Source organism: Eubalaena glacialis, chromosome 10 (assembly GCF_028564815.1).
Source record: "Eubalaena glacialis isolate mEubGla1 chromosome 10, mEubGla1.1.hap2.+ XY, whole genome shotgun sequence".
In the NCBI taxonomy this organism is placed as follows: Eukaryota; Metazoa; Chordata; class Mammalia; order Artiodactyla; family Balaenidae; genus Eubalaena; species Eubalaena glacialis.
This window is the reverse complement of record NC_083725.1, coordinates 116906905-116933356: the sequence shown is the minus strand read 5'-3', so window position 1 is coordinate 116933356 and position 26452 is coordinate 116906905. Positions and strand designations below refer to the sequence as shown.

Genomic DNA, 26452 nt, shown 5'->3' with positions numbered 1-26452 from the left:
CTAATTCCTACTGGACTCTAGCCAAGAAGGTCAACTTAATCTACAATTCTCTACAGATACGAGTGGGGACAATCACCTAATAGACTCATTTCCAGAGTATATGAAGCATGCATGAACTGAAGGAAACCCATATAACCAGCTTCAGATTCCAACCCCCATCACAACTATGACCGTACCTTTCCCCCTTGATGGATGTGATACCAAACAGAGGTACCACCAAAGTCCACATGGAAGTCAGTATAGCAGCCTCGAACACTCATCAGACAGTACCTGACCCAAAAAAAGCAGTAGCATTAGTGCACTGATGAGAAAAAGAGGACTTTTCCCACCACAATGCCACACTCTCCCCTTGTGTACTCCACTCCCTCTATTTTCCACCTAATAAACTCTAGTCGGTGAGAGGAATGCAATCTCAAGCCATCATATTATCAGAAGATACTTTTTTTTGTCTTTATGTCATCATGGGCTATGGTACTCTTACATACACTCTTCCCTTTGGAACTAAAGTCTACTCTTTAAATAATTCACCTTTTTGATCACTTGGGACCCAGAGCAAGGTTCCGAAGGGAGGAACCATTTCTTGCTATCACTTTGGTCCCCCACAGCACACTGAGGAAAATGCAGGGTAAGCCACTTACTTCTGCACTTTAGGGTACTGCATCTCCAAGATGGCATTTGTTGACTCAGTCTGACTTTCTTTCAAATGCCTTGGCCACATATTGTCTACCCAGTCAATGAAATCCACCTTTAAAAAGGAGGAGGAACATTTAGGCTTCAAAGGAAGGGTTGGGATTAAAGAGAATTCTAAAGTCAAGAAAAATAGAAATTCTCAAAACACACACTGAAAGACTACAATTTAATTTTAAGCAAACAAACAATATGTTGGTGAATCTTAGGATCAATAGGCAAACATTCTAGAAATAATTATTAAGTGAAAATAAAGACTAATGGTTCCATCAGCATGATCATAAAAGTAGCACTATTCAAAACAAAGTCATTAAATGATGCAGTAGTATCCAACCAAGCCCTCTCTTCTGTGTCAGTACTGGTATAATCAGCTGTAATGTTTTTTTTTTTTTTTTTTGGTCCAATAAAAGGCACTGTCTGGAAGGTACCTATAAACTTACCAAAAGATATAAATACTGTTAGAGCAGCTAAGATATCATTTAAGAAAGAAAGAGAAGAGAAAAGAAAAAAGAAGAGGAGAGAAGTATAATCAGCTGTATATTTTTGAATCCGCCTTACAATGCAGGGGACGTGGGTTCGATCCCTGGTCAGGGAACTAAGATCCCACATGCCGTGGGGCAACTAAGCCCGTGTGCCACAACTACTGAGCTCCTGCGCCTCAACTAGAGAGCCCGCGTGCCGCAAACAACAGAGCCCACGCGCTCTGGAGTCCATGTGCCACAACTAGAAAGAGAAAACCCTCACACCACAATTAGAGAGAAGCCCGCGCACCAAAACCAAGAGCCCACATGCTGCAACGAATGATCCTGCGTGCATCCACGAAGACCTGATGCAGCCAAAAATTAATAAATAATAAATAAATCTAAAAAAAATAAAATCATTAAAAAATATGGTTCAGATAATAAATTTAAAAGAAAAAGAAAGAAAAAGGGAGGGGAGGGGAGGGGAGGGGAGGGGAGAAGGGGGAGGAGGGGGGAGGAGAGGGGAGGAGAGGGGAGGAGAGGAGAGGGGAGGGGAGGGGAGGGGAGGGGGGGAGGGGAGGGGAGACGGGAGGGGAGGGGAGGGGAGGGGAGGGGAGGGGGGAGGGGAGGGGAGGGGGAGGGGAGGGGAGGGGAGGGGGAGGGGAGGGGAGGGGAGGGGGAGGGGAGGGGAGGGGAGGGGGAGGGGAGGGGGGAGGGGAGGGGGCAGGGGAGGGGAGGGGGGAGGGGAGGGGGGGGGAGGGGAGGGGGGAGGGGAGGGGAGGGGAGAGGGGAGGGGAGGGGAGGAGGAGGGGGAGGGGAGGGGGGAGGGGAGGGGGGAGGGGGGAGGGGAGGGGGGAGGGGAGGGGAAAAGAATTCCAGTAGGGGTTTGTAGCTTGCATGAGCAATGTGCTATAGAATCTACTGGGTTAGGAATCAGAAGTTCCAGGTCTATCTTGTTTTCTGAAGGTCATATGTGAGCCTCTGGAACTTATCTGTAAAATAAGCATAATTACCACAAAGGAATATTGTGAGGATTACATGTAAATACATGTTAAAAATTTTTTGAAATAATGTCATCAGAGTTTAGGAATCCGTTTGGCCGCACCATGCAGCGTGGGGAACTTCCCTGACCAGGGATCGAACCCGTGCCCCCTGCAGTAGAAGTGCGGAGTCTTAATCACTGGACCTCCAAGGGAAGTCCAGGAATCTGTTTTAAATATTGGGTTGGCCAAAAAGTCCGTTTAGGTTTTCCGTAACATCGTACAGAAAAACCCGAACGAACTTTTTGGCCAACCCAATATGTGCTGAAAGAAATGAGAAATGAAAACAGTATGAACTTATTTAAACACTTTACACTGAATTGTAACGTGCCCTGTACCTTCAAATGACTGCACCCAACCACTGAACTCCAAGAAACAGTCTTAGGTAGATAAAGTGTGAGTCAAATAACCATGGATTCAGCATAGCACTGGTGTTCCAATTATCTAACTTATGGCTATAAAAAACATGTACCTGGTAAGCTTTACAACTTATGTATGTATACATTTGATCATTTATTTCCTTACAACATAGATCTAGATAAATGCATACAATCTGTGCGTAATGATATGAGGCAAATGTCCAGTGGACACTCAGATGTAAACTGTGGGAGAGTGTTTGGAAGGGGTCACCGATGATATGCAAGGTTGTTGTTGTTTTTTTTTAATATTTATTTATTTATTTGGCTGCGCTGGGTCTTAGTCGCAGCATGCAGGATCTTTAGTTGCAGCATGTGGGACTAGTTCTCTGACCAGGGATCAAACCCAGGCCCCCTGCATAGGGAGCACGGTGTCTTGACTGCTGGACCACCAGGGAAGTCCCAATATGCAAGTTTAAATAAGCAAGATGAGGAACAACTATGAAGGTTAACTTGCTGCCCCATTTCAAAGAATTTCCACTCAGGGATCCAACAGTTTTAACCAAGCAGCCACTGGGCCTAAGAACACTGAATGAGCCCCAGATTCTTCTCTCAATCAAACAAAATCTACTTTCTGCTCTCTTAATGTAGTGGCTAGTTTTCTTCCATCTCCTGGTACTGTCCTTTGGAAAGCCTTTAACAGAATAAAGAAAAACTGTGACTCGCTCAATATACTCACTATAAGTTCTTATATCTGGATAGGGAGAGGAAAAGTTAGGAACACATGAGTATTTTTTGTCAAGTGTTCACTCAGAGATAGATGAACTTCTCTGGCTAGAATTTCTCACCTGCAGCAATAAGTCACTCTCTGGCCTCCCTTTATTTGATATTATTGGGTATTATCTGACTATCAAGAGAATATTATGGTAAGGTGTTCATACTTTTTTCTTAGGTTAATCTTTAGGCTCTGGATAGGCCTTTTGCTAAATGGCCTCATCCATATGACAGCAAGTCTCCAGCAGGGATAATCACAGTTTCTACCTGTCCCGTACTAATACAGGGCCAAACTGGCAAAAAGTGCAATACCTAAGACATTATCTGTTCATACACTGTGCAAAAACAGCTCATGGCCTTCCACGAACTAACTTCCCCATCACCAAACAAATCTGCACATTACATCTGCTGCTATTTTTCATCTACTTCTCAGTTACTGCTGGGATGACAGCAGAAATCACCTCTCTCTCTTCACTAGAGAATCCCACTTTATGCTACCACCCACAATGGGCACTTAAAAGTTGCCCACCTTGGGCTCCCCTGGTGGTGCAGTGGTTGAGAATCCGCCTGCCAATGCAGGGGACATGGGTTCGAGCCCTGGTCCGGGAAGATCCCACATGCTGCGGAGCAACTAAGCCCATGTGCCACAACTACTGATCCTGTGTTCTAGAGCCCGCGAGCCACAACTACTGAGACCGCGTGCTGCAACTACTGAAGCCTGTGTGCCTAGAGCCCATGCTCCGCAACAAGAGAAGCCACCACAATGAGAAGCCCACGCGCCACAAGGAAGAGTAGCCCCCGCTAGCTGCAATTAGAGAAAGCCTGTGCACAGCAACAAAGACCCAACACAGCCAAAAATAAATAAATAAAATAAATAAATTTATTAAAAAAAAAGTTGCCCACCTTACTTTCCCTGTACCTACTTTTGCACATATTATTCTTCCTGCCTGGGATTCTGCTCTTCCTTCTCTTTGCCTCATTTTTTCTTTCATGTCAAGCCTAGGTACCGCTTCCTCCAAAAAACTTCGCCCAATTCTCCTCCAGTTTAGGTTAGGTGGGTCCTTCCTACTGGCTCCCACAACATTCCGTACTTATTCACTTTTGAAGCACTTACCACATTGTAGTTTCTATAAATACCAATTCTCTGGTCTTTCTTCCCCATGAGACTCTAAGCATTTTGAGGACAAGAATGATCTTGTTCTCCACTGTACCTCTAGCACCTAAGCACGGCACTTAGCATGTAGCAGGCACTTAAACCAATAAGCTCACTCTGAAGGTGTGAAGATCATAGTGAACAAGAAATTATGTAGTTTATGTAAAAGATTACTACATGAATGAATACATTTGTCAAAACTCACTGAAATGTACCCTTAAAATGGGTACACTTTATTGTATATCAATTGTACCTCAATAAAGTTGGTTTTTTATTAAGCATTATTGAGATATATTAGAAAAGACCTAGATAAATGGAGGGATATACCTTGGGGGAAAATACCCCAGTAAATAAATAACACCCTAGTAGAATAAGAATGTTGCTGCTTACATAGCAAGGTCATAAAAAGCTTGCTTCTTTTTAGGAGGTGACTTTGGTAATAATAGCTCACTCAATCTTTCTGGACTTGTTTTAGGTCTCTAGAAGATACTGGTGCACTGTTCTCTGCCCTCTAGAAAATTTTCTATTTCTGAGCTCTTCCATGGGTTCTATTCCTCCATTTAATGGTGGAGTACTTTTCTAATTTTTATAAAATGATATAGCATTTTTATCATTAAAACTAGGGGCAAAATGAATAAATTAAGGATGTTACAAAGAAGGCTTCATGTGTGAATAACACATTTCTAAATTTTAAGAATGGAAAAGTATGATCCAGGCCAAGTTTTACTTTCACAGCTACAATCTTACTACTCTTAAATTGAAATTCTAAAAATATTAAGGAACACATTTATAAACAATGTTATTATGATTCTTACTATCTCTCTTATTGAATTCTTTATTTATTAAGTTCACCTTGTTAGGCTAATAACAAGGCTAAATTCTAACCACCTGTCTTCCTGTATTTCCACATGACCAAACAAATGACAATTAATATAAAAAGGATTTTTGTCATTTTAGGGGGGAAAAGTTTTCTTGAGAAATTCTGTATTTGTTGTAGCATCTCCAATAACAAGAAACAATGACAAAAATTATACTGTCTCTTCACATAACACTGACAACATTTTCCCTTTGGTCTGTACATACCAATGTCTTAGTGATAAAAACAATGCAACTAACTAGTAAGTTGAAGGTTATGTATGTATATAAATGTATATATAAAACAGTATTATAACCAATTAATACCACATTTCAACTTTGAAAGTCAAAGGGTACAATTAGGATAATTTAAATGGAGGTAGGATAAAACACTGATTACTTGACTTCGAAAAAAATGTACATTTTTTCCATTAGTACATTCCAAATTCCACCGTTCCAGGTGGAATACTTGACTCAAGTGAGTTCTGAGACAGGAACAAAAGTGGTCGAAAAATGACTAGGTATATTTTAAAAGTGAAACCAATCCCACTTAGGGAAATGAGTGTTCTCAGCATCCTGTAGACAGCCACTTTCATAAGAGATGGGTTAAATCAGTATCTACCTCAGGAAAGTTAAGCATCAAAAACTAACTTCCCCTCGGGATGGGTTGTCAATTTATTGCTACTAGTCATCCAACAGAATCTACTCAAGAAACCATCTCATACAATCACCTGGCTCTAAATCAGTTTTCTCCCAAGCATCTCTGCAAGTATAAACCTATAGGATAGAAATTTATTAGGCAAACTTCCTATTCACAGTTCTTATCAGAATGAATTTAAGACTTTTCTCCATTACATGCAAAGGCCAATGTTCTTAAATTATCAGAATGGCCTCTCCCTATCAAAAACTAAGTGATGTTGGAAAATGATGAACCTTCTAAAAATACAAGTTATTCTTATCAAATTGTCTTTTCATCCTTATCCTGGTATGTTTAAGAAGTTATAAATTCTCCCAGTGTATAATCAACCCTCTTGGTGACAAAGACAATGTGGAGAAAATGATTAGACTAACCGTGGAGGGCCGCTGCACCATGTTCTCCAGCCTGGTGTGGCTAAACTCTAGGCTGATGACATTATAGAGTTTTTCTCGCTCCTCCTCTGGGGTCTCATAGTAGCGTGTCCACTGAGCCATGGTCATTTCAATGCCTTTCTGTGTGTTCACATCCATGACATCCACCATCCGACGACTCCCTGCCATGAAAGATGCATTGATCATCTCTACTGAGCCACTAATATCCTTAAACATATTAAGAATATAAGACACAAGTGAAAGTAAACAAACTATCCTTTCTTCTTTACAGTATTCACTAATAGACAGGTTATAGCTGTCACTTTCAAGGAAATCAACAGAAAATCAAATCATAAAGAATGACAAAGACAATGGTTGATATTAAAAACAACAATCACTCCCTATGGCATGTTTACTATATGGTCAGGCACTGAATCTTATATTCAATATCTCACTCAATCCTAACAATTCTAAACACTAAGTACCATTCATAGATGAGAAATTTCATTCATTCCATAAATATTTACTGAATGATAAAGACATCTTAATGGATACAAAGATGTACATCAGATTCTCAACCAACTATAACAACCACAACAAAAAGCAGAATGTCACAGAGGCAGCATAAAATAGCAGTGGGGAGAAAACAATAGCCTCAGAGCCAGAGACCCAAGTTTAAACCTCAGCTCTAATATTACTTAGGCAAGTTATTTAACTTCTCTGAACCTTAATATCTTCTTCTGTAATTTGGGAATAATATCACCTTGTGGGCCATTGTGAGGATTTAGTCAATGAGGTAAAATGTCTGACACAAAAAAGGTGCTCAGTTAAACAGCAGTAAAAATAAAAGAAAAATTAAAAAAAATTTTTTTAAACTAGACTGACCAGAGAAGGATTTTAGAAAAAGGGGCGGGGGGGACTTCCCTGGTGGTCCAGTGGTTAAGAATCCGCCTTCCAATGCAGGGGACACGGGTTCGATCCCTGGTCGGAGAAGTAAGATCCCACATGCCGCAGGGCAACTAAGCCTGCGCGCCGCAACTACTGAGCCTGCGCACTCTAGAGCCCACGCGCCACAACCAGAGAGAAGCCCGCGCTCCGTAATGAAGAGCCTGAGCGCTGCGACGAAGATCCTGCATGCCACAACTAAGACCTGATGCAGCCAAATAAATAAATTTAAAAAAAGAAAAAAGGGAAGGGGAAGAAGAAACATTTGAGTTGAGCCTGGAGGAATAAATAGAATTTCAACAAGATTCAACAGAGGGAATTCCAAGCAGAGGCAACAGCATAAGAGAAGATATGGAGAGGCAGTACACCTAAAAAGTTAAGAAAATGGTGGTCAAGGAGGGGAGAGAGAGAATAAAAAGTTGCCACTGAAATATTAAGAATACTGTTCAATTTGTAAGAAACTAACAAACACCTACTATATATACCTGGCTTGGATATACCAAGTAGTGTTAGGACCTGGTCCCCTGCCTCAAGGAGTTTATAGTCTAGTTAGAGATAAGACATAAGAGGCAAGAGGACAAGAATATGGCCATAATGAAGCAGATATGGCAGAATACACATAAAAAGATAACTGATAATGTAAGACAACGGATTGAACCTACTCTTCATTATTTGGAAGAAAAGGCAAACACTAAATCAAAACTGCCTTGAAATACCACTTCACACCCACTAGGATGGCCACAATTTAAATTTTTTGAAAAAGGGAAAATAACAAGGGCTGGCAAGGGTGCAGAGAAATCAGACTGTGCCGGCAGGAATGTACAATGGTGCAGGTGCTATGGGAACACTTTGGTAGCTCCTCCATAAATTACGCAGAGAATGACCACATGATCCAGCAATTCTACTCCTAGGTATATATCCAAAGGAATCAAATGCAAGTGTTCCAACAAAAACTTACATATGAATGTTCTTAGCTGCTCTAAATCACAACAACAAAAAGGTGGAAATAACCCAAATGTCCATCAACAGATGAATCGATTAACAAAGTGTGGTGGGACTGCCCTGGTGGCGCAGTGTTTAAGACTCTGTGCTCCCAATGCAGGGGGCCCGGGTTTGATCCCTGGTCAGGGAACTAGATCCCACATGCATGCCACAACTAAGGAGCCTGCATGCTGCAACTAAGACCTGGTGCAACCAAATAAATAAATGAAAAACTAAGGAATTAAAAACAAAACCAGGGCTTCCCTGGTGGCGCAGTGGTTGAGGGTCTGCCTGCCAATGCGGGGGACGCGGGTTCGGGCCCTGGTCTGGGAAGATCCCACATGCCCGGAGCGGCTGGGCCCGTGAGCCACAGTTGCTGGGCCTGCGCGTCTGGAGCCTGTGCTCCGCAGCAGGAGGGGCCGCGATGGTGAGAGGCCCGCGCACCGCGGTGAGGGGTGGCCCCTGCTTGCCGCAACGAGAGAAGGCCCTCACACAGAAACGAAGACCCAATGCAGCCATAAGTAAATAAATTAATTAATTAATTAATTTAAAAAAAAAAAAAACAAAAAACAAAACCAAAAACAAAGTGTGGTATACCCATACAATGAATGGATTATTCAACCATAAAAAGGAATGAAGTACTGTTATACGCTACAACATAGATAAACCTCAAAAACATTATGCTAAGTGAAAGAAGCCATACACAAAAGGCTGCATATTTTATCATTCCATTTACATGAAATATCCAAAATAGGCAAATCTACAGAGACAGAAAGTAGATTAGTGGTTGCCAGGGCCTGAGGGAAGGAGAGAACAGGGAATGACTACTTAATGGCTATGGAGTTTCTGTTAGGGGTGATGAAAAAGTTCTGGAAGTAGGTATTAGTGATGGTTGCACACTGTGAATATACTTAATGCCACTGAGTTGGATACTTTAAAATTATTACAATGATAAATTTTAGGTTATTTGTATTTTACCATAATTTAAAAAAAAATTAAAAAGTGAATGCTTTCCTTTAGAAATGTAGATAAGGCAAACACAGTTCCACTCTGCCAATGCTACCAGAGCACTCAGATAAAATAATGACAGTCATAGTAATAGCTAACTTTTACTGAGCACATACTATGTGCCAGACACTGTTCTTCACATTTAAGTAACTTGCTCAAGGTTACACAGGTAGTAATTAGTGGAGCTGGGATTTGAAACCAGCCAGTTTTGTTTGAGTCCACACTTTAAAATCAATATATCCCATTATATAAAGTTTACACAATAGAACACGTGTACTATCTTTTGGGGACATGAACTGACACTGGAGATGTAACATTCTACTTTAGGTAGAAAAGAAGAATGGATCAGCCAAAGTACATTTAGCAATAATGGGTTATTGTAATCACCAATATGTTGTTCACTGCATTTTAACAATCATCATTTGAAATTTCTGATAAGTCTGTCAGTTTAAATATAATCACTGCTTTATTTTAAATCACAACAAAGATATCTGAGACCATCCACAGGTCTATTTGGAAAATATAAGGTTAGGAAGGGCTCTAAAGACCATTATTAGAAGAAAACATATTGAGGACATGAGAAAGTGATAAGTGAGAAGGAATGCAAAAGAAGGCTAGTGAGTGAATCAGTCCTTATAGCTGTATAGCTCAGAAATTTGGATACTGTAAGTCTATGACAGTATCTAGAAGTCTATATTTTTAACAAGTATCACAGATGCTGCAGGTCATCTGTGGACCACAAACCCCTAAGAATGCCTGACCAATAGAGAAAAGCTGTGGTGGTCCATTAACTTGTGGATCCAAGGAATTACTTCCTGGAGGTCCATTAGGAAAAAAAAAAGTCAAGCGATGGACCGATAAGAACTCAAGTACTAGGTTTTCCAAGGCTCCCTGAGAACCCTGCCTTGTGAAGAGTAGGAAAGCATTTCAATTACTAAACAGATTTACTGAGTATCTACTATACTCCAGAGACTGTGCTGAGTAATAGGAAATACATAGTGACAGGCAGATAGCTGGAATCTAACATAGAAACAGGTAGGGGAGTGAAAAATACAGGGAATTAGAGAAACTTCCTCTACCTAGGACATTTATCTCTTGGATAAACGGAAGTTATCCAGCTGTCTAAAAAGAGCCCTCAAGTGGCCAAGAGACAGTACTGCAATACTTAATTTCAAAGGGAGAGACTGCACTGGAGCTTCAGCATAGAGGACAAAACATAATAGAAGTTGTAGTGTTAGGCGGAAAGCATCTGAAAACTTCTTTTGTTTCATGTCCTGCCAGAAACATTTCTAAAATATTTTAATCCACTTTACTGCCTTATCATATATAGAAGAATAACCATCTCTGAATTCCTAAGGATCCTGACACGTCTCAGGGCCGCACTGAACACCAATTCATCTGCAGAAAATTGACCAAACCCTTACTGACCCCAGGAAGTTTTCTTCTTTAATTAGACTGTTCTAATTTGCTTTTTCTCTCTAAACTTTCAATATAATGAAATACAAATCTGGGACTTCCCTGGTGGTCCGGTGGTTAAGAATCTGCCTTCCAATGCAGGGGATGAGGGTTCGATCCCTGGTCGGGGAACTAGGATCCCACATGCCATGGGGCAACTAAGCCTGCACACTGCAACTACAGAGCCCACGTGCCACAGCTAGAGAAGCCCGCACACCGCAACGAAGACCCAGTGCAGCCAAAAAAAAAAAAAAAAAGAAGAAAGAAAAGAAATACAATTCTGATTAAGACTCAAGTTAACCAATCACTGATGAAGAGAAATTTTAATGAATCTACTTCTCAGCTTACAAAGTTTCAAACCTTAGCCAAGTTACCAAATGTAGCATTGGTGAAAATTTCCTGGAAATTTCTCCATGGCTTTTAGGGAAAGGAAGAGAATTATAAATGAAGTTTCATTCTTGGCTCAGAGATATAAAATTTCACTTTTGAAATTTTGCCCTGGAAGGTAGGCTCTTCATGGAGAGAAGGAAGGATGCACAATGATAAAAATAGTAGGTAGGAAAGAAGCAGATGTTCAGATGTTGTATGTCTAATGAGTAGTACTAAATGAAGCAACTTCTATAACTGCCTTTGAGAAAATCCTCAGTTGCTAAACAGTAGTTTCTAATCAAGAAACTATTTCAAGTAGTATATACTTCAATCAAATATATAGTTCAGCCTTTCTCACCTTCTGAGATGGCCCACACTCTGTCTGTGGAGTGTGTTTCTCTCTAAATAAATCCGCTTCTTATCTATCACTTTGTCTCTCACTGAATTCTTTCTGCGATGAGACATCAAGAACCTGAGCTTCATTAAGTTCTGAAACCAGGGATGGAACCCATGCCCCCTGTGGCAGAAGCGAGAAGTCTTTAACCACTGGACCGCCAGGGAAGTCCCTCCACCTTTGTCCTTGACAAGACTATCTCACAATTCTGTAGAAGTAGAATTTGCAGAAAACTGATAGTAATGCAAACAATTTCTGTCCAGAGAAATACAAATTGTATCTAGTAAAATGCAAGTAATTGTAACCCTATGAATATTGCCCAGTTTTGCATCCATTTGCAAATTTACTTCAGCATCCCTATCTGACTGTAAAGGTGGTATGTTGAGTTCCTGTCTGAACTAGTTGTAATATCTTACTGGGTCCATGAGTCAAATAAAATCTTGGACATGTGTTCACTTTAAAAAAAAAAAAAAATATATATATATATATATATATAGTTCAATGTTCCTAAGCCTTAAATCTCAGTAAGAGATTTAAGACTCAGTTGTAAATCTTAGATCTTTGCCTCAAAGACACTCAAAGGCCTCAAGTTTAATACTTACCCACACACATTTTGACATCATTCACAGTGAAGTCTGGATCTGGCATCCTATGAAACAAACACTAGTAAGTATAATGGGAAGCACAACTACTCTAGTCAGGTGAGTTTTTTCTTAAAGAACTAAGAACTCCCCAGTCAAGACATATCAATCTTCATATTGAGGATTAAAATATATTTTAAATATAAATGTATATATATGTACATATATACATAAGAAAAAAGAATATATGAGAAAAGGTTAATAGGGATTATCTCAGAGTGGTAGATTTTAGGAAATATAAATTTATTTTCTTTATAGCTCATCTATATTTTCTCACTTACCTATAACAACACACTTTTAGATATTTTCAATGATCTATGCTTTGGATTATCAATACTGCATTGTCTATAGCCCTGGGTGTAACGTGGCCATTTTGCAACCACATCCAATCAAACAGCAAACACTTACTTTATTCCAAGTCCATCGGAGTTCTTGAAAATCAGAGGGTCTCTTAAGCCACCCCGCTGGATATACTCTACATTAAAATCTGTCACCATAGGAAAACAATTGTTAGAAAGGCAAAAGGTTTAGCTGGAAAAAGACAAAAGGACCATTAAAAAGGATCCTAAGTAATAAAGTAGAGATGGTATTTGCTATTTCTGTGTATACAGTTTTGCTGTTAGATAATACATGCTTGTTATGAAGAAGCATCTCCTAAGGTATAGGGAGAGCACACTGAGAAGCAGGGCTCAAGGGGTTTGCTAAATCTTTACTTCCACAATAATTCAGAATTTAACCAACAGGGGATAGTACTATTGAGTCATCTCATAAATCCTAGCAGAAATCATCACCCTGTCACTTAATAGCCTAAATATGTAACTCTGTCCACTACAATACATACTATGACATCCTTGTCAGTTTGCCAAGGAACAAAGCTGCATGATACACATGGAGCTCAGTTTTGGTGGGGCAGGTACATGCATAAAAGGATTTTTATTATACTATTCTTAATTAAACCCAAACCAAGGGATGGGAGAAGAAGGAAGAGGCCTTTAGGGAAAAATTCCAACATTCTTGCCCTAATAAACGCTTGCTTTTTCCAATATAGCAGAGAATGACTCACAGGGTGGGAGGACTGGGGTGGGGGGTGTGTGCATGAGTGGCATTGAGTAGTAAGAGAAAATACAGATAAATAGCAGCACAGCATCAACAGGCAGTATTTTGGCTGCAGAGATGCTGAGCCCACAGCTCCCAGCCAGAGTCTACAACTTCCTACATCAAGGGGCTGCAGGTCTAAACCCAAATGATACTGACCTTTTCCTTCCATAAAAGTAACAAAATTTGCATTATATTTGTTGGTGTGGAGTTTCTCTTCCAAGTCAAAAGTTCTTTTTCCTTCAATTTCATCATCTGAAATGCCATCATCTTCATAGCGTCGTCGCATGGTACCACGCTGGGGAGAGAGGGACATAAGGATGAAATCACGTACTTTTTCATGCCTTTCAGTTGCTATGTTAAGCATCAATTTTCCTTGCCTTATAGATCTTTTTCTCAACTAAAGGTGAGCTAATATTCTCAGAATGTACAAAATTTTAAATGAGTCACTGGGTTTCCTACTTGTAAATTTTACCGCTGCTAACTCTTTGAGCCTAGAGATATAAATTTACAACGAAAATATAACCAAATCGGGTCTACTAAACATTTTATTTGTCTATCATTGCTTAAACTGTCTTCATAGACATTACAGGCCAGGATACAAAACATAATTTTTTCATGGGGAAGGCCCTTTCTAGATTAGCTTTCTAAAACAACCTTCAAGAATAGACTAAAACATTTGAATTAATGAAACAGAAACTCTTTTACAGCAGATAAAGAAAGTTAATCTAAACAATAGTATTCCAAACAGCAGACCATCAATACGTAGCATTAAGGATAATGTCTTGCCAAAGAAAGATACACAAATGGCCAAAAAGCACATGAAAAATGCTCGGGATCATTAGTCATTAGGGGAAATACAAATTAACACCACAATAATACACCACTTCACACCCACTAGGATGGCTATTATCAAAAAGGTAGACGATAACATGTGTTGGAGGGCATGTGGAGAAACTGGAACCCTTATACAGTGCTGATGGGAATGTAAAATGTTGCAGCCATTTTGGAAAACAGTTTCGCAGTTCCTCAAAAAGTTAAACACGGAGTAAGTTATCATATGACCCAGCAATTTTAATCTTAGGTATATATCCAAAAGAATTAAAAACACACGTCCATACAAAAACTTGTACACAGATGTTCACAGCAGAACATTATTTATAATAGCCAAAAGGCAGCAACAACCCAAATGTCAATCAATTGATGAATGGATTAACAAAATGTGGTATATTTACACAGTGGAATAGTATCTGGCCATAAAAAACAATGAAGTACTAATATGTGCTACAATATGGAAGAATCTTAAAAACATGCTAAGTGAAAGATGCCAAACACAAAAGATCATAATCACATTTTTATTTTTTTATTTTTTTACTGTACGAACGCCCTTTATTGTTTGCAACAGGAAGTGGAAGAGAGAGGATACGACAGATCCGGCTCCTGGGGCAGCTCCAGACTCGGTCACCGCCCTCAAAAAGTCATAATTTTATTTACATGAAATGTCCAGAAGAGGCAAATCCACAGAGATAGAAAGTAGATTAATGTTTGCAGTGGGCTGGGGAGAGGGAGAGATAGAAAGTAACTGTTAACAGTATGGGTTTCTTTAGGGAGCAATTTAAAATGTTCTAGAATTAAGATAGTCGTGATGTTTGCACAACTCTGTGAATAGACTAAAAACCACTGAGTTGTACACTTTAAACAGGTGAATTTTATGGTATGTGAATAATCTTGTAAGCTTTTTTTTTGTTTTTTTTAAAGATAACACATTGCTTATGCTGCAAATTTACCTTTTGGTATATTTTACTTTAGCCAGTGTTAAAATTTGTCGAAGTTTCTTGAATACATACACATAGGACAATTCACGTGGGAGGCAATGAATGGTAAAGTAGCCCTACTCCAGTATGTGCTAAGAAAAACCAAACCTGGAATTTAAAGTTATTGATGATCTAGAACTGATTACATGGCACCTGAATTTATATAAACACATAAGAAAATGAGACACTGTAGAAAGGTCTCTTAGGGAATGGGATCAGGGAAAGGGCAGAAATAAGTCATAAGAAATAAAAACTACAGGAAATAAAATTGACTGTTACACACCAGAGGAGAGCAAGATTCAATTTACCAGTTTTAGGTAGAAACACTGATAGATACCTGATACCTTTTCCATATTTGGCAAAAAACCAAATAACACTCTTGGGCTTCCCTGGTGGCACAGTGCTTAAGAATCCGCCTGCCAATGCAGGGGACATGGTTCAAGCCCTGGTCTGGGAAGATCCCACATGCCGCGGAGTAACTAAGCCCGTGTGCCACAACTACCAAGCCTGCGCTTTAGAGCCCGCGCGCCACAACTACTGAAGCCTGCACACCTAGAGCCCATGCTCCGCAACAAGAGAAGCCACTGCAATGAGAAGCCTGCGCACTGCAACGAAGAATAGCCCCCGCTCGGGGCAACTAGAGAAAGCCCACGTGCAGCAACGAAGACCCAACAGCCAAAAAGAATAAATAAATTAAATAAATATAAAAAAAAACACAAAAAACTTTATAACACTCTTACCTAGCACTTTGTTGCCATAAATCACAGCTCAAAGGCCAAAAGACCTAATTTTAGTAGACCTCTCACTCTAAAAATGCCATCACTGCTCAAAATATTTTTAGTTACCTTTATATTTGAAAGGGGGGGGGTGGTATTTTCACTGACAATTTCTTAAATGGGTTTGTTTTTTAGAAGACACCACCCCGTTCTCTTCCTCACCTTATTTCATATATGTGTGTTTGAAGAGAACTCCAAAAGATGAGTTCCAAGTGTGTCAAAAAGCAGGAACAATACCATCGGAATAAATGTAGTTTCCCACAATAATCACTTTTAGAAAGCATTCATTTGTGCCCAGAAATAAACCCACGCATACATGGTCAATTAATTTATGACAAAGGAGGCAAGAATATACAACGGGGAAAGGATAGTCTCTTCAACAAATGGTGCTGGGAAAACTGGACAGCTACATGCAAAAGAATGAAACTGGAGCACTATCTTATACCATATATAAAAATTAACTCAAAATGGGTTAAAGACTTAAATGTAAGACCTGAAACCATAAAACTCCTAGAAGAAAACATAGGCAATAAGCTCCCTGACATTGGTCTTAGCAATTTTTTTTGGGATCTGACTCCAAAGGCAAGGGAAAACAAAAACAAAAATAAACAAATGAGGCTACATCAAACTAAAAAGCTTCTGCACAGCAAAGGAAACTACCACCAAAATAAAAAGGAAACCTACTGAATGGGAGAAGCTATTTGCAAATCATTTATCTGAAAAGGGGTTAACATCCAACATATATAAAGAACTCATACAACTCAATAACAAACAAACAAACAAACAAACTGATTAAAAAATGGGCAGAGGATGTGAATAAACATTTTTCCAAAAAGGACACACAGGTGGCCAAGAGGCACATGAAAAGATGCTCAATAACACTAATCATCAGGGAAATGCAAACCAAAACCACAGTAAGGTATCATCTTACACCTGTCAGAATGGCTATTATCAAAAAGATAACAGGGACTTCCCTGGCCAGCCAGTGGTTAAGACTCCATGCTTCCACTGCAGGAGGTGTGGGTTTGATCCCTGGTTGCGGAACTAAGATCCCTCATGCCACACAGCATGGCAAAAAAAAAAAAAAATTGGGACTTCCCTGGTGGTGCAGCGGTTAAGAATCCGCCTGCCAATGCAGGGGACACAGGTTTGAGCCCTGGTCCGGGAAGATCCCACATGCCGCAGAGCAACTAAGCCCGTGCGCCACAACTAGTGAGCCCGCGTACCACAACTACTGAAGCCTGCGCACCTAGAGCCCATGCTCCACAAGAGAAGCCAGTGCAATGAGAAGCCCGCGCACCGCAACGAAGAGTAGCCCCCGAAAGCCCACGCGCAGCAATGAAGACCCAACGCAGCAATCAATCAATCAATCAATCAATCAATCAAGCTACCGTATCATCTAGCAATTCTACTACTGGGTATCTAACCGAAGAAAACGAAAATATGAATTTGAAAAGATATATGTGGGACTTCCCTGGTGGTCCAGTGGGTAAGACTCCGCGTTCGCAATGTAGGGGGCCTGGGTTCGATCCCTGGTCAGGGAACTAGATCCCGCATGCGTGCTGCAACTAAGAGTTCGCATGCCGCAACTAAGAAGCCCGCATACGCAACTAAGAGTCTGCATGACACCACTAAGAAGTCCACATGCTGCAACTAAATTTCCCGCGTGCCGCAAGGAAGACCTGGTGCAGCCAAAAAGAAATAATAAATAAATATTTTTTAAAAAGAAAAGATATATGCATCCTTATGCTCACTGCAGCATTATTTATAATAGCCAAAATATGGAAGCAATCTAAGTGTCGATTTGACTGATGGATGAATGAATAAAGATGTGGTACATGTGTGTACACACACACACACACACACACACACACACGATGGAATACTACTCAGTCATAAAAAGGAATGAAATCTTGCCATCTGCAGCAACATGAGGGTTGAGAGTATGACGCTAAGTGAAATAAATCAGGTGGAGAAAGACATACACTGCATGTATGTGGAATCTAAAAAACAAAACAAACAAAACAAAATCCAGAGTCATAAACAGAATAGATTGGTGGTTGCCAGAGGGGTGGGCGTGGTGTGAAACAGGTGAATGGGATTATGAAGTACAAACTTCCAGCTATAAAATAAACAAGTCATGGGGATGTAATGTACAGCATGGGGGAATATAGTCAATAATACTGTATTAGCTTTGTAAGGTGACAGATGGTAACAAACCATTGTGGTAACCATTTTGCAATGCATACAAATGTTGAATGTTGTACACCCGAAACTGATATAATATTGTATGTCAATTATACCTCAATTTAAAAGAGAAAAGAAAGCATTCTTTTGCATAAATTCTAATATGCACATCAAAAAAATCCCAGTCATATTTTCAAACTTTAACGTTTCCTAGGTCAACTATTACTCTTTTTCAGTCAAGACATCATCATCTTGATTATCCCAACATTTCTAACATGGTAGCCAGAAGTTCTCTGTCTCTTCTTTCTTTTTACATGCTTTTATTCTTCCTATATTCAAGAAGAATTATTCTTCCATTTGTACTTTCAATATGGAAAGTGTAAGCATATAAGGAAAACTCCTGCCCCAGCCAAGCTATGCCCATTTCTTAAGGACTACAGAAAAATTAAATTCTTGTTTTCCTTTGATTGTTGCAATTGGGAGGTCAACAGTAATGTGAAATTATTTGTGTTGGTTTTAACACTGTCAAGGATAAGGGTTCCCCGCCTCCATTCTCCTATCTATATGTATACCCTGGTGAAAGTAAACATCTGCGGCAAATCCTTAAGTGCTTAAAAAACATATTCAATCCTCAAAATAACCCTGGAAATAAGTAGTCAATGACACAATCTGCTACAGGTGAAACTCAAGGCAATGCCACTTTAACACTAAGGAAAGCAGCCACCAATCTCCTCCAGCCTACCAACATTACCAAATAATTCTAAATGGTTTAACTAGCATGCTGTGCTTTTTTAAATTCTAGGTGCTTTTTGGCAACCTAAAGGATGTTTTTGACCTCCCATAGACACCAGCCCTTGCTGAACCCAGTGTCACAGTAAATAGCAGGCACAAACTGAACTATGAAATCCATTCCAACCACATTTTCACTCAAAAGCAATTTGTACTTTCCAGGGTTAACAGTGAGTTTCACTCCTGAATAACCAATTATCATTTATTCTATTTAGATTACCAAACTATATAGCAAACTCATGTTTTCCAGAATTCAAATAATAAAAAGAATTTTAGGGGCTTCCCTGGTGGCGCAGTGGTTAAGAATCCGCCTGCCAATGCAGGGGACACGGGTTCGAGCCCTGGTCCGGGAGGATCCCACATGCCACAGAGCAACTAAGCCCGTGTGCCACAACTACTGAGCCTGCACTCTAGAGCCCATGAGCCACAACTACCGAGCCTGCGTGCTGCAACTACTGAAGCCCACACGCCTAGAGCCCGTGCTCCGCAACAAGAGAAGCCACTGCAATGAGAGGCCCGCACACCGCAACAAAGAGTAGCCCCTGCTCGCCGCAACTAGAGAAACCCCGCGCGCAGCAACAAAAACCCAACACAGCCAAAAAAAAAAAAATTTTAAAACTGCCTTAAAAAAATATTTACCACTCCTGGTCAGGTGGTAATTAACTATATTAAATGGTAAAAACGGCCACATAAATGGAATATTTAGATTAACTCAAGTACTGACAGATAAGATGAAGGGCTACAGATACTATACTATACCATACTATACCATACCATACCATACTATACTATACTATACTATACTATACTCTCCTAGATGGTTAGCTGTAGAAAAGACAATGGTGGGAATTCCTTGGCGGTCCAGTGGTTAGGACTCCACGCTTTCACTTCTGAGGGTTCGGGTTCAATCTCTGGTGGAGGAACTAAGATCCCACAAGCTGCAGCGTGGCAAAAAAAAAAAAAAGACAATGGTGCAAGAGTAGATGCAAACAGGTATCCACTATTACACAGAAACATCTGGCATTCTCTTTTCTAAACATGTGTAAATGGAAAGCAACCTTTAAAACTATAAAAATTTTAAAAATTAAAAAAAAATTTTAAATGGTGCTGGGACAACTGGATATCCACATGTAAAAGAATGAAGCTGGACCTCTACCTCACATCTTATACAAAAAAACTAACTTAAAATGGATCAGACTTAAATGTAAAGGCTAAGACTATGCAATTCTTAGAAGAAATTGTGGTGTAAATATTCATGACTGTGGATTAGGCAACAGTTTCTTAGATAAGACACCAAAAGTACAAGTAACAACAACAAAATAGATTAACTAGATTTCTTCAAAATTAAAACTTTTTGTGCTTCAAAAACACTATCAAGAAAGGTAAAAGGCAATTTATAAAATGAGAGAAAATATTTGCAAATTATATATCTCATAAGGGTCTAATATCTAGGATATATAAAGAACTCTCACAACTTAAAAATGAAAAGACAAAATATAAAATTAAAGTGGGCAAAGGTTTGAAAGAGTATTTTTCAAAGATATATAACTGGCCAATAAGCACATGAAACATCATTAGTCTTTAGCTCATCAGTCATTAAGGAAATGCAAATCAAAACCACAATGAGATACTACTTCACACCTACTAGGTAATAAGTGCTGGTGAGGATGTGAAAAAAGCAAAACCCTCATACACAGTTAGTGGGAATGGAGAACAGAACAACTCTTTTGGAAAACAGTCTGGCAGTTCCTCAAATTGGTTAGAGTTACCATATGACCCAGAAATTCCATTCCTAGGTATTTACCCAAGAGAATGAAAACATGCCACACAAAAACATGTACACCAACATTCATAGCAACATTATTCATTATAACCAGAGTAGATGGACACCCCGAGGGTCCATCAACTGACATATGGCTAATATAGTATATAACCATACAACGGAATACAGTTGAGCAAAAAAAGGGAGTGAAGTACTGATAAATGCTACAAACACAGATGAACTTTGAAAAACACACTAAGTGGAAAAAGCCAATCACAAAGGACTACATATTTTATGATTACCTTTATCTGAAATGTACAGAATAGGCAAATCTATAAAGACAGAAAACACAGTAGTGGTTGCCAGGGGCTGGAAGGAAGAGAGATGGGGAATAACTGCTAATGTGTATTGGGTTTCTCTGGGGTAATGAAAATGTTCTAGAATTAGATACTGGTATGTTTTCACAACTTTGTGGATTTACTAAAAACTACTGAATTGCACACTTTAAAAGGGTGAATTGCCTAGCATATGAATTCTATCTCAATACAAAATAATGATGGGCAAGCTGTAAAAGAATAAAGGTAATACAACGTACATGTTTAAGTAAAGCAATGTATTTTTATGATATAAGAATAAAGTTTGATGTAGACCAGTAGAAGACACATTGCCTGATATTTTTTTGAGAAAGCAAAATCTTTTTCTAAACAATTTCCATAGACATTTCAGTTGATTTTACATGAAAGGACACACAGACAAGTGACTAAAAAAAGTTATTAAGTATTTAATGAACTACCATGATGTGCCAAAAATGCAGAAGCAGTTTGTTAGTTCTGAGAATTTCCACTCCATCTACTGATATAATTCACCACATTAACAGATTAAAGGAGAAAAATTACATGATCAGCTAGATCTGAGCTATCCAAAATGTTAGTTACATGTGACTATGAGACTTAAATCAATTAAGATTAAATACATTTTCAACAAATGATGCAGGGAAAACTGGGTATCTGCAGGCAGGAGAATCAAGTTGGACCCTTACTGACACCATACAGTACAAAAATTAACTCAAAATAGATCAAAGACGTAAACATAGCTGCTAAAACTATAATAAAATTCTTAGAGGAAAACATGGGAAAATCTTCACAGCATTGGCTTTAACGAGGATTTCTTAAACGATATCAAAGGCAAAAGCAAAAAAAACAGACAAAATGGACTTCATCAAAATTTTAAAAATTTGGGGACTTCCCTGGTGATCCAGCGGTTAAGACTCCGTGCTCCCAATGCAGGGGGCCCGCGTTTGATCCCTGGTTAGGGAACTAGATCCTGCATGCCGCAACTAAAGATCCTGCACGCGGCAAAGAAGATCCCGCGTGCACAACTAAGACCCGGCACAGCCAAATAAATTAAATAAATAAATAAATATTTTTTTTAAAAAAAAATTTGTGCAAAGGACACTAATGACAGAGTGAAAAGAAACCATAGGGAGAAAATATTTGCAAATCATATATCTGATATGGGATTAGTATCTAGAATATAAAAAGAACTCTTACAACTCAACAACAAAATAAACCCACTTCAAAAATGGGCAAAGGACTTAAACAGAAATTTCTCCAAAGAAGATACACAAATGGCCAATATGCACTTGAAAAGATGTCTAACATCACTAGAAATCAAACCCACAGTGAGATACCACTTCACATCCATTAAGATTCCCATCATCAGAAAAACACAAAATAACAAGTGTTAGCCAGGAAGTAGGGAAATTGGAACCCTATGCATTGCTGTTTGCAACCTGTGTAAAAAAACAGTCTAGCAATTCCTCAAAAAAGTAAACACAGAATTGCCATATGATCCAATAATTCCACTTCTAGGTATATACCCAAAAGAACTGAAAGCAGGGACTCAGACACCTTGACACCAACGTTCATAATAGCATTATCCACAATGGTCAAAAAAAAAAAAGGTGGAAATAGTCCCAAATTTCCATTGACAGATAAACCAAATGTGGTGTTTATATATACAATGAAATATTATTCAGCTATAAAATGAAATGGAGGTCTGATACGCGCAGCAACATGGATAAACCTGGAAGACATCATGCTAAGTGAAACAGGTCAGACATAAAAAGATAAAATATTGTATGATTCCACTTATGAAGTACCTAGAATAGACAAATTCATAGAGAAAGTAGATTAGAGGTTACCAGGGGCTGGGTGGAGGAGGAATGGGAAGTTACTGCTTTATGATTACAGAATTTCTATTTGGGGTAATGAAAAAAAGTTTTGGAAACAGTAATGATGGTAGTACACTGAATTAATACACTTAAAAATGGTTAGAATGGCAAGTTTTGTTATAAATATTTTACAATTTCTAAAAATTAGTAATGTAATATATCAAAAATCTCCCTTTGAGAATCACTGTACAGGAACTTCCCTGGTGGTGCACTGCTTGAGAATTCGCCTTTCAATGCAGGTGACACGGGTTCTATCCCTGGTCCGGGAATATCCCACATGCTGCGGAGCAACTAAGCCCGTGTGCCACAACTACTGAGCCTGTGCGCCTAGAGCCCATGCTCCACAACAAGAGAAGCCCCCGCTTGCCGCAACTAGAGAAAGCCCATGCACAGCAACGAAGATCCAACGCAGCCAAAAAAAAAAAAAAAGAAAAAAAAGAATCACTGTACAATTCTATCATTTTATATCAAATAGTTTTTCTTGCTAAGATAATCAACCTGTGAGAATCAGGAAATATGACGGTATTATTTTACAAAGAAAAAGAAAGGTAAAACTGACCTAAGTCTAGAAACAATAAATGCTGGAAAGGGTGTGGAGAAAAGGGAACACTCTTGCACTGTTGGTGGGAATGTAAATTGATACAGCCACTACGGAGAACAGTATGGAGGTTCCTTAAAAAACTAAAAATAGAACTACCATACGACCCAGCAATCCCACTACTGGGCATATACCCTGAGAAAACCATAATTCAAAAAGAGTCATGTACCAAAATGTTCATTGCAGCTCTATTTACAATAGCCAGGACATGGAAGCAACCTAAATGTCCATCATCGGATGAATGGATAAAGAAGATGTGGCACATACCTACAATGGAATATTACTCAGCCATAAAAAGAAACGAAATTGAGTTATTTGTAGTGAGTTGGATGGACCTACAGTCTGTCATACAGAGTGAAGTACGTCAGAAAGAGAAAAACAAATACAGTATGCTAACACATATATATGGAATCTAAGGAAAAAAAAAAAAGGTCATGAAGAACCTAGTGGCAAGACGGGAATAAAGACACAGACCTACTAGAGAATGGACTTGAGGATATGGGGAGGGGGAAGGGTAAGATGTGATAAAGTGAGAGAGTGGCATGGACATATATACACTACCAAACGTAAAATAGATAGCTAGTGGAAAGCAACCGCATAGCACAGGGAGATCAGCTCCGTGCTTTGTGACCACCTAGAGGGGTGGGATAGGGAGGGTGGGAGGGAGGGAGATGCAAGAGGGAAGAGATATGGGAACATATGTATATGTATAACTGATTCACTTTGTTATAAAGCAGAAACTTACACACCACTGTAAAGCAATTATACTCCAATAAAGATGTTTAAAAAAAAAAAAAAACTGACCTAAGTTAACCCTCTTAGAAAACAGCAGAAAAACAAGAAAGCAAAAGTGTCTAAAGGGAGAACTTATCTAGTGTCAATTCTACTATTGCTACTTTGCTGTGTGATCTTAGGCACTTAAGTAAATCATTTAACCTCTCTAGATCCTAGTTTTCCCCTGGAGGTAAACAATTCAAGGTCCCTTTGTGTTCTAAAATAAAGTCCTCAACAATCTGATTCCATCTAAGATATCAGCCTTGCTCCGTTTTACATTATACCATGTTGAAATTTTGCTACATACCGGTCCCCCAAGTCTGTCTGCCCTTATTCATAGACTATCTAAATTCCAGACCTAGCCCTCTCTGTCCTGACCAGGGACACTGAGAGAAACCAGTGGTGGCTTGGCAGGGTAGCCCTCCTAGGGACTTCCACATCGTCCTGCTGTCTGCCTATCCCCCCACATTAAACAAACCTCTGTGTATCTCAATCAACCAGATGTTAGAGGCAGTTCTTTCTGGAGAGCTTAGGCAATTCCCACTCCCCTAGGGATACAAAGGAGTCAGAGAATGAAGAAATTGTATAAAGTATGAAAAGGCAGTTAGTGTTTTATTAATGACACCCACAAGGGCTACTGCTCTGAAGGTGAACTATGATGCCAGGGCAAAATAACAGTAGCAATAGCAGTTAACATTTGAGTGCTTACCACATACCGAGTACTGTAATAAGCACTATGCATGTATTAACACATATAAGAATATTATCCTCTCTACTTTATAAGAATAAAAAAGGCAAATGTAGGATAGAAGTAACTTGCCCAAGTTACAAAGTTAGTAATTGGTGCAGCTGAGATTGGAACCCAGGCACTTTGGTTTTAGAACCAATGGTCTAACCACCCTATACTACTGAAATCATTTTGGAATGAAACTTCAGCCAGACCAGTAGCTTGAGACAGCTGGAAGTAACTGTCAAAGGAAGGAGACACCCAGACAGCTGAAATGGCTCTGTCAGCGAGAGGAGGTAAAGTGGTGGGACCTACTGGCAACAAAGGAGACTATCTATAAATCAGAAAACCATGGTTTTACCATGCTTGGTAGAAAGAAGATGAGCAAAAGATCTTCCCTAAGGTTGGAGGTTTCTGATATTTGCTAAGGGATACTACATTTCTAGCTATGCCACTATTTATTTAACATTCCACCATTCCTGACTTCTAATTCTAGCTTTTACTTGACAAATTATCTTACTGGACATTCAGCTATTCTGGCTGAAATAAAAATATTGCTATTCCTAACCAGAGACCATTTTATATCAGAGTGCTTTGAACTTAGTACATTTATTGTGTATGGTATTAAAATTTGTTCTCATTCTCTGTATTTGTAGTCAGTGACATTTATTACACACCTTCTGTAAAGATGAAATTGCCAACATTTTTTTTTTTACCAAGATTCATTTCTATGTCTCCTATTTTCTCTAAGATTCTGATCTATCTGAGATAGATCTACCCCACTACCTGATAGAAAAGTTTTTATTTACACAGCCTCTTTGCTGGTGATGGTATAAGAAGCCAAGTAATAACTAGATTTTCATGTCCACATCATGATACTGCTTTAAAAAAAAGTTTGGGGGCATCTTTTTATAAATTTATAAAGCTATGTGGATTAAATCTGAATCTTTCCAACATATACCAAAACCCCTATTTGATAAGTGCTTAATAAGCTCTTATACATCTTTAAAGAAAGAAGCTGAGGTTCTCAACTAGCCTCTATCACAGAAGTATGAACATATACATATCCTAAAAATCAACTGAACTTTAAAGTGTTGTTCTCATTTTCTTTCTTTCCATATTTTTGAAAACCCATCATTACTGTAAGATCACACACTGGGACAGGTACATATGTAGATGGATCGTTGCCTACCACCTTCCTATGTGTGTATGTGTGGTTTGTGCTATAAAAATTATTTGAGGGGACTTCCCTGGCGGTCCAGTGGTTAAGACTTCGCCTCCCAATGCAGGGGGTGGGGGTTCGATCCCTGGTCAGGGAGCTAAGATCCTACATGCCTCGTGGCCAGAAAACCAAAACATAAAAAAAACAGAACAAATCAATAAAGACTTTAAAAATGGTCCACATCAAAAAAAAAAAAAAAAATCTTAAAAAAAAAAGAATGAGAAAAATAAGTTCTTAAAAAAAAAATTATTTGAACACTTACTCATTCATAAAACAGGACACTGAACA

At 39.1% G+C, this 26452-nt stretch overlaps 1 protein-coding gene across 3 annotated transcripts in view; it reads right to left on the bottom strand.

The window, feature by feature from the left end:
- KDM2A (lysine demethylase 2A) overlaps window positions 1-26452 on the bottom strand; it is a 105459-nt gene that overhangs the window by 31362 nt on the left and 47645 nt on the right. For all 3 annotated transcript variants that reach the window (XM_061202130.1, XM_061202129.1, XM_061202131.1), the window contains 6 exons: window positions 13442-13580; window positions 12596-12674; window positions 12149-12195; window positions 6398-6576; window positions 639-745; window positions 177-270 (listed from right to left, as the gene is read on the bottom strand). In XM_061202130.1, coding sequence (XP_061058113.1) covers window positions 177-270; window positions 639-745; window positions 6398-6576; window positions 12149-12195; window positions 12596-12674; window positions 13442-13580 — 645 coding nt within the window. The remainder of the gene's footprint in view (window positions 1-176; window positions 271-638; window positions 746-6397; window positions 6577-12148; window positions 12196-12595; window positions 12675-13441; window positions 13581-26452) is intronic.